This window comes from Galeopterus variegatus, unplaced genomic scaffold (assembly GCF_000696425.1).
Source record: "Galeopterus variegatus unplaced genomic scaffold, G_variegatus-3.0.2 Scaffold237, whole genome shotgun sequence".
NCBI classification, from domain to species: Eukaryota; Metazoa; Chordata; class Mammalia; order Dermoptera; family Cynocephalidae; genus Galeopterus; species Galeopterus variegatus.
Genome location: NW_007726348.1, coordinates 626,578 through 639,261, shown reverse-complemented (window position 1 = coordinate 639,261; position 12,684 = coordinate 626,578). Strand labels below are relative to the sequence as shown.

Sequence of the window (12,684 nt, the reverse complement as noted above, 5' to 3'; positions counted from 1 at the left end):
AAAAGAAGTACTTTATTAAAATTACTTGTAATTAAATGTGTGCTTAATTGTATCTACAACAAAGTGACAATGTAACATGTAGAACAGCTCAGTAGATATAAAATTGACAGGTTCAAGTTACATCATGCAGTGGGCACTGCTTAGCTGGTTTTGCCCTCCCTGGGCTCTGTAGTCCTGGCTGTGACTGTCTGGTCCAGGTGTCCCTGGAGGGTTCTTTAACTTGGGACTTTATGAAAGCAAGAAAATGACTTTTTGAGACTAACCAAACCCACATTATAGAATGAGATCTATGGAATCGAATTTTACAGTTAACATAAATAAAATGATAAAAACAGCAGACTCCAAATCACATACAATCTAGAACTTGCGAAAAACTCTAGCCTGTAGTGGCTGAGAGTGGTCCTTTGTTCCAGTGCTGCCCAGTTTCCTCGCTCTTCTTCCTGTGTTAACGGGAGTGTATGATTAAAGTACTGAGCATGGATGCTCTTAGGGGTGTAGCTGTTCTTGTCCCCCTCAAGTCAGCACTGTAATGCCACTGTTTATGTCAAAGCATTATGGACAGTTCTCAGATTCTATATTTGTAACTGTTGAAAGATTACATTAGTGGGGTGGGAGGCTTTTGATTGCAAGAGACGAGAAACTCCCTTGGGTTAGTTTAGTGGAAAAGGGAGATTTATTTTAAGAGTAGATGTTGTCTGAAGCTCGAGGAACTAGCTGTTTTTCCTGTCTCTCGTGGGCCATATGGTCTCTTCTTCCACTGTGTCTCTGCTTCTTTTCTGTTTTATTCTCTTCTCTCTACACGTAAAATTCTTTCCCTTACTCATCATTTCCCCTTCCTCATAAATTCAATTTTCACAGGTCTCTTTGGGCCTCCTACATCTATAACTTTAAGCTGCAACTCCAAACGCTAACTGGCTCAGCCTCTTTATTGTTCTTTATTCCTCTTTATTTCGGGGAGGTTTTTATTTTGGTAAAATGAGCTCATAAAAGCAGGTGGTTGGTGGTTGAGGTGGTGGGAGGGAAGGTATTTCAATCCAGCTATTGAAAGTTGGGGTGTACTAACACTTAACCGTGGAATTTAATGGATTTTATGGATTTTAATCCTGTCTCTCCTTCCATACTGAATACTTCTTGAGCACATAGGATAATGTCTATTTTCATTGTCACGGTATACCCACAGTGCCTAACACAAAATAGGTACTGAGTAGATATTTTATGAATGAATAAAATATGCAAAAAAAATCCGAAATCTACTAATAAATGTTCTTGGGGGGACAGTTTTCTACATAAGTTGAACTGGCTGAGTCTTCTCAAACACGGGTCAGTTTGGACTGATGTCAACTTATTCTTCTCCTAGTCCTGCTTGAAGGACCTTCAAACCACTTCCCAATTTCAGGTCACATTTTTCAGTAAAGATTGATGTGATGAAACATTTAAATAGTAAATGTTGGGAGAGAGGTAGTTTCCATGGTGACTTCTGTTTCAAGGAGCCCTTGTTCTAAGCACTGAAGAGAATGAGTCAGCGGAGACATCACCAACTCCATGTCATCCAGTTGTCATTAACCTAAATCCAGCCAGCAGTATCAGTGCCGATGGCAGTAACCCTGTACAGAGGGTTCCTGACTTAAAAAGATTCCACTTAGATGACTTTTCGACCTTAGGGTGGTGTGAGATGGTGCACATTCAGTAGGAACTGTATTTCGAGTTACCTATACAACCATTCTATTTTTCTCTTTCAGTACGGTATTCAATAAAGTACATGAGACATTCAGTGTAGGTGTTGTGTTAGATGATTTTGCCCAACTGTAGGCTAATGTAAGTGTTCTGAGCACATTTAAAGTAGGCTAGACTAAACTATGATGTTTGGTAGGTTAGGTGTATTAAATGCATTTTTGACTTAGGATATTTTCAACTTATGATGGGTTTATTGGGACCTAACCCCAATGTAAGTCAAAAAGCATCTGTATTTGATCCATTAATGGGGAGGTTTTTATTTTGGTAAAATGAGCTCATAAAAGCAGGTGGTTGGTGGTTGAGGTGGTGGGAGAGGGAAGGTATTTCAATCCAGCTATTGAAAGTTGGGGTGTACTAACACTTAGCTGTGGAGTGGCTTTTCTCTTTGCAAGGTTGCCAAGGTTTTCTGACTGTCCCTCCAAAGAGTCTGTGTGTCGGACATAATCTGTCCATGTTCCCAGCCACACTGCAGCAACAGAGAGGCCACTCTGCTCCTTTGGGGTGGAAGAACAACTTGCTGATTATAGGCCTGACACTGAACAAAGTCCTTACTGCCAGAAACATGGACACTAGCAACGTCGTGTGTGAAACCTCACCTTCCCCAATGAAACACACCTTGTTCTTTTTTAACCTTTCCACAAAACGATCTTGTGGTAGCAGAAATCACTGTCGTGTGGTTTTCTAGTATTAACCCTAAACGTTCTTTCCTTATTGTTTTATCATGAGAAAGACAACTTCATTTTCACAAACATTCTGAAAATTATCTAAGTAAATGCTATTCCCTTCAACATAGTTACCTTAAGAGATGAAATGTTTATTCCAATGATATGGTCATTGCCCAAAACGTTTTTAGAACTCTTCTTTCAGTGCCATTAACTTACTTCTCTCATATTCTGAAATGAGTAGAATTCAGCTGTAAAAGAATATATGGATAAAGATGTGAATACATGTATGTTTTCACTATATTTTACCTAGTCTTTTTCTCTAAATAATGAAAGATCTTAATATTTAATGAGCACGCCCATTTTTATGTAGATGCCCACATTTGCATGTGGATAACTGTGCAATTCTTCACTTGCCTTTAATTTTGGAAACTGCCAGGATAACCCCTCAAACTTGATATGAGCTACTAGATATTAGAAATGCTGTTATCTGACTTAAGTGGAAGTTTAGGTTTCATTGCCTAAAACATAAGTGGAAATAAAATGGGTTTTCTTGTCATCTACAGGAAATGTTTGATGTTATATTGGATGAAAATCAGCTGGAGGATGCATGTGAACATCTGGGCGAGTACCTTGAGGCGTACTGGCGTGCCACCCACACGACCAGCAGCACCCCCATGACCCCACTGCTGGGAAGGAATTTGGGCTCAACGGCACTCTCACCATATCCCACAGCAATTTCTGGGTTACAGGTATTGTCACTTTTCCACTCATGCTTTCACAAGCTTACATTTAAGATTCCATACAGAACTTGGTTAGGATGGAGATTGAGGTGGTCCTTAATCTGAAGAGGGATTATATAAAAAAAATCTAAAATATTACCTAATCATTATCTCTCATAAAAAAAAAGCTGCCCAGAGAGTGACCCTTTCCTGAGAACTTCGCTCTCTGTAAATTTATTATGGATTTTGCTTAAATTAATTCCTTTGTGTCTACACCCTACCAGGAAACTTAATGCCTGCTCAGTGCAACTGTCCACTACTTCTACATGGCACTTCTTAAGGTTTATATGGCAGTGAAAATATCAGACACCATGGCTAGCTAGGTGAGATATTTTGGGGCGGATAGGTCTTTTGACTTCCCTTAATTAATCCTGCCGCACAGGCTGTTGACCCTGCCCTCTACCTTGCACAGGACAGAATGTGAACATGAGTTGAGCTGCTCTGTTAGGAAACAGGGTCAGGCCTCTGAATTTTCTTGGTGTGCAGGGGCCCACCTTGGTCAGTGGCTATGGAGAATATCCTTTAGAGAAGTTAGGCACAGGATCAGGAGGTTCTGTCTTCTGCTGTTCTGGTGCTGCATTTGGATGTAGGGAGACAGAGGCATGATGATGCAAAATGAATCTTGCTTTTCTACAATAATTATTATTTACCACTTATCAAGCAGCTGCAGGAATGTAGCCAGACCCCCAGCTGACTGAGAAATATGTAGTCAATTGAGCCTCTTGCATCATGACTAGTTTTGTTTTAATGGGTTATAATGATAGTCATAATTGTAGATCTTGTAGAGTTAACTCTGAGATAAACGGCACTCTCTGAAATGCTGTTATAACTGAATTACTCTGCTACAAAATTGCATCTTTGTAATCAGAAAAGCTGCCATATAAATGAATAGCTTTCGAGGCTGGAAATGAACGTGGGAAATGTACTGTTGTAATGTACAGTATATCTGTATGCACCAGGACTGTTTCTTGCTTTGTTTTTCTGAGATAAACGGCACTCTCTGAAATGCTGTTATAACTGAATTACTCTGCTACAAAATTGCGTCTTTGTAATCAGAAAAGCTGCCATATAAATGAATAGCATTCGAGGCTGGAAATGAACGTGGGAAATGTACTGTTGTAATGTACAGTATATCTGTATGCACCAGGACTGTTTCTTGCTTTGTTTTCCTTCCTGTGTGCTGATCTGAGTGTAGCAGTTCTATTGGGTAATTTGAGTTGGCTCTGAATGGGACATTGTGGGATGAGAAATGGATGCATGAAGCGATAAGCTTCTGCAGTGTAGGTAGAAATGGAATGTTGCACTTGGTGGATGCAACACTCTTGACTCATCATTTCTTCATCCACCTAGAATGGTTCTCCCAGTTTCACTAATGAGTTCATGTCATGTCCCTTATCCTGTAGCCTACTTCTCCCAGTAACCACTGGCACTTTTGTTTGAAACCTGGCTAGAGTTAAGATTAGGGTTAAGTCATTCTGTGACCCATCGAATGAGTTTCCTTCTGTGTGAAGTTGAGTGTACTTTAGAGAAGATATATCCGGGCCCATGGTTTCATCAGGATTATGTTCCTTTACTGAGGTGACCTACCTAAGCTGGTAGACACGTTTCCCCACAGTGAAGAACAATGTTGAATAACATTTCCTGAGTCATCAAATAAGTATCTTAAGATGTTAATTTCAATTAATGGTATTAGAGGAATTTAGTTTATATCTGAAAATTATTTTTGCAGAACTTTTCAGTGGAGGAAGCAAGATTTATAAGAGTATCATTAGAGGGGCGGCCCGGTGGCGCACTGCTACAGTGCGCTGCTTGGGAGCGTGGCGGCGCTCCCGCCGAGGGTTCGGATCCCACATACAGACCGGTTCCCGCTCACTGGCTGAGCAAGGTGCGGGAGCAACACCGAGGGTTGCGATCCCGTTGCCGGTCCCGATCCGGTACGGGCACGACACTGAGGGTTGCGATCCGTTGCCAGTCACGAAAAAAGACAAAAAGGAAAAAAAAAAAAAAGAGTATCATTAGATAGCTCCATAATTATTATGTACTCCTTTGGAAAGCATATTGCTGAGAGTCTTATATTTATGAAGGATGAAGAAACAAACTATTTTATGGATAGCACAAATAATTTTATTAAAATATTTTTTGAAGGTACAAGGAACATACAGCTAAATTAAGGTGGACTGTGTGGCTTTATGAAGAGAAAGATTTTATCAGTTTAAGACAGGAGTAAAATAATAGATGCTATTCTGAACTTTATTTCCCAATAGTAAAATAATCCTCATTTTTGCAATAGAAGTGGAATCATTAGGCCTCTCCAAATATATTAAGTTCCATTTAACAATTAACTTTCAATTTTATATTTTTAATAAGAAGTGTAGTCATGCAACACTATGTAATTAAATTCATAAACTATCAACACTGGCATCTTTGCATGTTGTGTCCCAAATAAATAAAGCCAGATATTTTGAGCAGACCATTTGTGCATCAGAACGCTTTATTGTCAGATATTTAGCATTTTATTGTTCAGACCCTATTATTATACATACATTAACATGTTTAGATGAATAAAGCTGACATTATTTAATCAAAGAACCTATCTTATATTTTTAGAGTCAGCGAATGAGGCACAGCAACCACTCCACAGAGAACTCTCCAATTGAAAGACGAAGTCTAATGACCTCTGATGAAAATTATCACAATGAAAGGGCTCGAAAGAGCAGGAATCGCTTGTCTTCCAGTTCCCAGCATAGCCGAGATCATTACCCTCTTGTGGAAGAAGATTACCCTGACTCATACCAGGACACTTACAAACCCCATAGGAACCGAGGATCACCTGGGGGATATAGCCATGACTCCCGACATAGGCTTTGAGTCTGCCAAAACAACAACAACAAAATCATCTGTTGACAATTTGCCATAGCACTGCTAGGATAAACCAATCATCTTAACTTGGCAAGCATAGCACAGTATTTACTGTGCTTATGGGCTGCTGTCATTTGATGCTAAGTAAGGGGCCAAAAAAAAATGTACATTATGCCCTTGAATCTATGGATGGATGTTAGATGCCCAATCATATAGATATTTTTAAGTGCAACATTTCCATAATAACAGTACTTTTTGTTTTCTTCATAGATTTAGACACATCAGTTTGTAATTTAGGGTACTTATCAAGGCACATATAAAATAATTTCCCATGCTGGAAATTCCAAATGAACAGTTCCAGTTGGAACCAATTTATAAACCAATTCCTGTTGGAATTTGGGTGAATTGACTAGAAAGTCTACTTGAGCATGTTGCAATCAATTGAAAAATTTGAAAAAAAAAATAATAAGAAAATCAATACCAATACAAGCTAAAACCAGCTATGGTATTTATTTGCTGGAAGTTAAATTTACACTTAAAGTTGGAATGTATAAACATTTTAATATATGTTAATGTTGCCAGAATGACTTTTCAAACTTACCAAATGTATTGATATTGCCAAAAAAAAACTCAGAAATCTTAATGCAGAAATTATATAGTCTCCTCAGATTTTAATACTTTTATTTCTTTCCTGGCACAGCTGTTGTATTTAAAGTGTTTTGCCTTTTGTTTAGTCAGTACTGTTAGCTCGTTTGAAGGTGGCAAAAAAAAAGCTCAAAGTTTTTTCAGCAATGAGAGAGAATAGTAAAGAGAAACCCAAACATAACTGATTATATGAAATGGAAAATGAGGTGTTGTTTTCTTTTTAATCTGAGCACAACTGCATACATCCAGAGATCTAAAGTCAGGTAGTAAGGATGTGGTAAGATCCTCCTGAGTGCAAAGCTAAACACTTTCAGATGGGAATTCATCTATCCCACCAAACACAAACACGGGGTTAGTACTCCTGCCAGCACAACCAAGTTTCTTTCCACTGCTTTACTCAGTCTTTGTCTTTGAATATCTGAATGTTCTAGCTCTCCATCAAATTCTTTAAATCATACTAAGGATTTTTGTTTTACATGGACTACATTCAACTTTGATACTGAAAGCTGTTACAAATGATGAAAAGTTTGCAGTGAAAAATAAACTCACAGATTAAGAAAATATATGTTCACTAAAACTATAACATTTTTAATGCAGAGAATGGTAAAGAATTTGGAGACTGAGCTGCCTGTTTCTAGGGAGCACTTCTCTTCACCTGTTAAATCTTCATAGTTTTTCCAGTGGCCGTAATTATGGAATTGGTGAACAATGTCTTATATTATCAAGGAAGCCTTAGATTCACTATGATCCAAGAAATTATTGAAATTGACCCTTTTATACAATACACAAATGTCTTTACAAAATGACTCATTTCTGAAAGTCCACAATGCATGCGTTTTCTAAAACCCCAATAGGACCAGGCATAAAAGTCCTTTTTTTCTGGTACATGTCATTAAGCCTATTTTTGAAAACAATAATAATTAATTTTGTATTACGTTATTTTTCCCTCAGTATTAGGCTTTCCTTTCAGTATTTAGGCTCTCAAAGCATGCACCAGTTCAATAATTTTCCTGATCAGGAGAATAAGTTCCACGTTCTTGATTAGTTACACCTATCTTGAACCCCATTATGAGCTCGCCACATGCCCTCCTCATGTTCACTGTGTGTACCCCATTAAGAACATGTTTAGCTGATAATGAGGATACCTATTTTATAAGTCATCGCAAAAGTTTGATACAATTAAAAAATATGGGCTCAGTAAATTTTAAAAGGTAACGTGATACTGGCTTTCGAGGTTCTTTTGTCATCTAGTGAAGCTTTCAGAACTTTCAGTTTAGACATTTAAAAGAGCTGTATCCATTAAGCACTTTAATAAACATATAACCTGCCATTACTGAATACTTTGTTAGAACACGGAAGAGCATTTTCCAGCAAACAAAAATATATTTATTACATGTACAGCACATATTTGCATGAGAAAGAAAACATTAGCCAAAACATTTTTCTATATGCTTTACTGGTTTCTTGTTTGTGCGCATTAAAGTATTTAATTGCAAAGAGTGCACCAAGGTGTATACATTTAAACTAGACAACCGTTCAGCCTTTTCTGTAGTAGTGTTAACAATTTGGTCATTTAACTACTTTAAGATATTTACATTTTATGGCAGGTAGCTGTAACAGTATTTACATATATTTCCTAATCAACAAGATTACCATCTTCTTTCAACTTTTTAAAAGTTACTTGTTTTTAAAGGCCTCTCAAAACCTTGTTTCTAGTCTTCCGTGTCATGCTGATAAAGAAAGAGGCCCATTCAATGTCTGTGCACAAAACCAATCTACCGTTTACCATCAAATGTCCATGCCTGTTTTGCTTTGCATTCTTATTCAAAAGCTAATAATATTGGAAAGGGTATAATGTATATTTTCTTGATGGATATACTGAAATGTTTACTTTAATTTGGCATATTGTTTCTCCTTCCTTTTGTAATAAGTTTATCTTCTCCAAATGAATAATAGATATGCATCTTTCTTTTTTAAAAGCTTTAGAATTTATTGTATAAATGATACTAAAATCCAGATATATACTAAGTGAAAAGGTTTATTTTTGCCAAGCACACCAAGCACCTTTGGAAAGTACATATTCCACAAATACTTTGTTTTTAATTAATTTCATTTACAAATAGCAAATTATTATAAGCAGGAGAAATAAGTCTTAAACTGTTTCAAAGCTGTTTTAACTAGAAGTATAAATCATGTCTTAGAATCATGTAATGTCAGTCAGCAAGCATGTAAAAATGTAGACTCATGTGACAATGTGGAAATGTAGTGCAGGAAAAAAAAGAATGCAGTTTGTGAAACCTGATGTTAATTCTCAAGGCTATAATGTGACTCCAACATTTAATCAAAAATGTTATCTTCTTTACTCCAGTATTTAAAACAACACTTAGAAATGTTTATAAATGACTGATGGTTCTCTTATCTTTATACAGTTCTATTGGAAAGAAGATTGAAATTGTTAACAATTTAAACTGATGGTCTTTCCTAATAAGAGAGTCTTAATTTTGTGACAATATAAGTCATTACATTTAGTCCTGAATGAAGTGAATTTTTTAAATGTGAAACAAATTTTGAGATAATTATTTGTTCCCTTTAAATAATTTGTTATTTACTTCAAATATTATTGTTCTTGTTTGCAAAATATATTTTTGGAATGTTAACCTCTTTTCATACCTGCATACTTGAACTTGTCTTTTATGTGGGGGCCTTAAAATTCATAATAGGAAAGGGTGGCAATGAAAGGGAGAGAGAAAAGGAAATTATGCCAAAAGATTGTTTGCAAATTTAAACTCTTTTTAATGAACATATCACAAAATGTTGTTGAGACCCAGGATGTCAGTTAAGGAAGTTTTTAGGCAACCTTAATTTGCATGCCGGTGTATTTTCCTAGTTTACAATTTTATTTTGGTATTTGCTGAAAAATAAAACAATGTAATACTAGTACCACTATAGAAATTGCCCTATATATTGATATTTATACTACCTCTTCTCTAGAGAAGACAATCTGTCTTTAAAGGGAAAAACACTTGTCAATAAGTAGTGATCAAATGTATCACTATTACTGCTAACCTTGCTGCAAACTAAATGCATAAAGTGTTAAAATATGCCTTCTCTTTAGATTTTAAACTGTTTCCAAATGCTCTTGTCACCCTTTCATTTCTTCCTTGTTAGTGAAGTTTTCTTTGAGTGGAGTCAGTTTATCACGAGGAAAGTTATTTTAACAATAAGTCATCATAGGGAACAAAACAAACTGCAAGGGGATTGCCTTTGTGTGTGACTTGTTATAACATCTAGCTCTAAGTATAAAAGAAAGTGGGTCCAAAACTTGATGTTTAAGTGCAGCTGGTTTGCAAATTCAAATTTTGTTGATCGTTGACTTCTGCTATCAACACCCAGAGTATGACTTAGCTATTTACTGGGTAAGGATATACATTATCTTGGAAACCCATGTAATTGGAACAAACTTCATATTGATGTTTCAAATAAATGCTTATGTACTCCTTTTTCCTTTCATGTTTTTGCCTTTGTCTTTCATGGACAATGTTGCATGTTGTTTTTTTAAATAATATAAATCTCATCCTTGAATGACTATATGAATGAAAATTTTATAGGAAATTATGTAATAAAATCTGTTTCATTAATTTCTCATACCTTTTAATACTGTTACTAAGTTACTCAAGCTGTGTCTGTGGGGCAGAGAATAGTTCTCTTTTAATGATCCTCATGATCAAACCAGTCAATACAAATAGCTGTTTGACAGACAGTAAGGATAACTTTTTCCTTGTTGACTTATGCAGTCAAGTCAGTCAAATTAATAAAATTGGTTTATATGAGCAGACAGAGCTACAGCATTCAAAAATTATTTTTTAAAGGTTTCTTCTTTTATTAAAATAGTCTTTCTCAAATGAAATACATCCTCTGATATCAACTATCTCTATTTGTGGATGATTTAATCCCAAATGCTTCATGTTATTGGGGTATATTATGAGAAGACTAGAATGTATCTCATCAGATAATCTTAATTTTTTAAAGGTTTCTTCTTTTATTAAAATAGTCTTTCTCAAATGAAATACATCCTCTGATACCAACTATCTCTATTTGTGGATGATTTAATCCCAAATGCTTCATGTTATTGGGGTATATTATGAGAAGACTAGAATGTATCTCATCAGATAATCTTAGCTAAGGGCTGTAACTCCCACTTGTTATGAAAAACATATGAATAAGTGAATATAGATGAGTTCTGGGAGTCATAGTTACATATAAAACTTTTTATGATGTATAAAATATTTGCAGAAAGATGGTAGGAAATGTTGCTAATGTATTTAGGGTGATTTGGGTAATACACTGATACTTCCTCATTTGAAAATTATAAGGAGTTAAAATGAGAACTAAGAACCAAAAGTAGCTGGCCTCTCGCTTTTCAATATTCTGTAAGTGTTCTTGGTTATGTGTTGAACACAAGTTTTTCAACAAATCACTATGTCTATGTTTATGTAGGGGCCCCTCTTGCCCTACCTGCATGCCACTTTCACACACTTTTAACTGAAATCAGTGTGAATTCTGTATGCATAAGGTATGTATTAAAGATATGGGATCATTAATGCTATATTGTTGCTACTATTTTTCATATGCCTTACAATATTTTCTGGGATGTTATTAAAATCAAAGCATTTTATTGCCAAAATAAATCTATGTTGTTACTTCTAATCTGCATTAGCAGTAGAAAAATAATGTAGCAAAACATATATTGTACAGTACAAAATTATAAAATATATATATATTTTGCCAATAATATGAAATTAGATTGAGGAGAAAGAAGCACATTTGTTATAGCACAAACTTACAACAAAATCCACTGTTAAATTTGGCAGTCATATTTTTTAAAAGTGTATAGACTTAGTTCTAAGTTTTATCAGATTTATTTCATCTACCATCTTTTCAACTTGCTGCTTGATACTTTTCCAGCAATTTATTTCATAGCCTTGCAATCTGTGGGTGTAATTTTTAAAATTTTATTTTGTGATAAGTCTCATACTATACTTTCTGTCCTTATTTCTTCTCCTTCAGTAGCAACTACAAAAAGTTACAGTAAGTGAGCTTGTAGGGCTCCTCTGAATTTTGGACATATTCAAAATTTTTTATATTTTTCATAGCCTCAAGTCAGAGTGATCAATAAAGATGTCCCAACCAAAAAATATTAGTTAGGGATTCTTTAACTGGCTTTGTACTGACTATTATTTTGAAACATTATTTAAAGCCATTAGCTATGTTTTTGAAGGGAATGGCTGGAGGGAATAAAAAATAGATAAACTTATTAGTATAAAACATACTAAAAATAAATATGGCAAAATGACGTAAAAATATTTTTCCTATTCTTCAGAGGGCTGTCAATATACCAGGCTATTGCTATATCTCCAGTGATAAAGTGGGGAAAAAATTGCCTTTATCAGATATTTTTTTTCTTTCCTTAAATTTGAGTTATTTATTTTAAAAATTTATCCCTTTTTATTTTTCTTAAATATGGGTATGTGTAGCATTTTACAAGGCATGCTGGGTAAAATATACTATGCAAATGTGTACAGTGTTGCATGTTTTGTTCTTCCTCTGCTTTAGTGGCTTTAAAGAAAAAAATGTGTTGTTATTTTTGTGAACAGAAACATTTAACAAAGAAAATGCAGAGTGCATGCATATAGTATCCTAATTTCTATGGATTTGTTTTATGGAATTTAAATGTGTATAAAACAACTGCGTTAATTTTTTTCTTTTATATAATAAATGAAAAAACATTGAAACCAGCGTTACACCTCTCCTTTATATTATTCTAGAGAGATATTGAAGAAATACTGGAAATCAATGGTATATTCTTGTATCTCTTAGAGTAAAAAAAAGAAGTCTAAATATTTATCCTTAAAAAAAACTCAATTAATGACTTCTGAATATTCTAAGTGCTATGAGTGATCACAGAAGCACTGTATTAGAGTTTGTAAATTAATCACCCACAT

The 12,684-nt window shown here is 35.1% G+C and overlaps 1 protein-coding gene across 1 annotated transcript in view; it reads left to right on the top strand.

Annotated features, from left to right (window-relative positions):
- Positions 1 to 12,478, top strand: part of CACNB4 (calcium channel, voltage-dependent, beta 4 subunit) — a 43,880-nt gene extending 31,402 nt beyond the window's left edge. The window contains exons 10-12 of the mRNA XM_008566368.1: positions 2,963 to 3,148; positions 5,786 to 10,701; positions 10,862 to 12,478. Coding sequence (XP_008564590.1) covers positions 2,963 to 3,148; positions 5,786 to 6,046 — 447 coding nt within the window. The 3' untranslated portion in view covers positions 6,047 to 10,701; positions 10,862 to 12,478. The remainder of the gene's footprint in view (positions 1 to 2,962; positions 3,149 to 5,785; positions 10,702 to 10,861) is intronic.
- Positions 12,479 to 12,684: the final 206 nt, after the last annotated feature.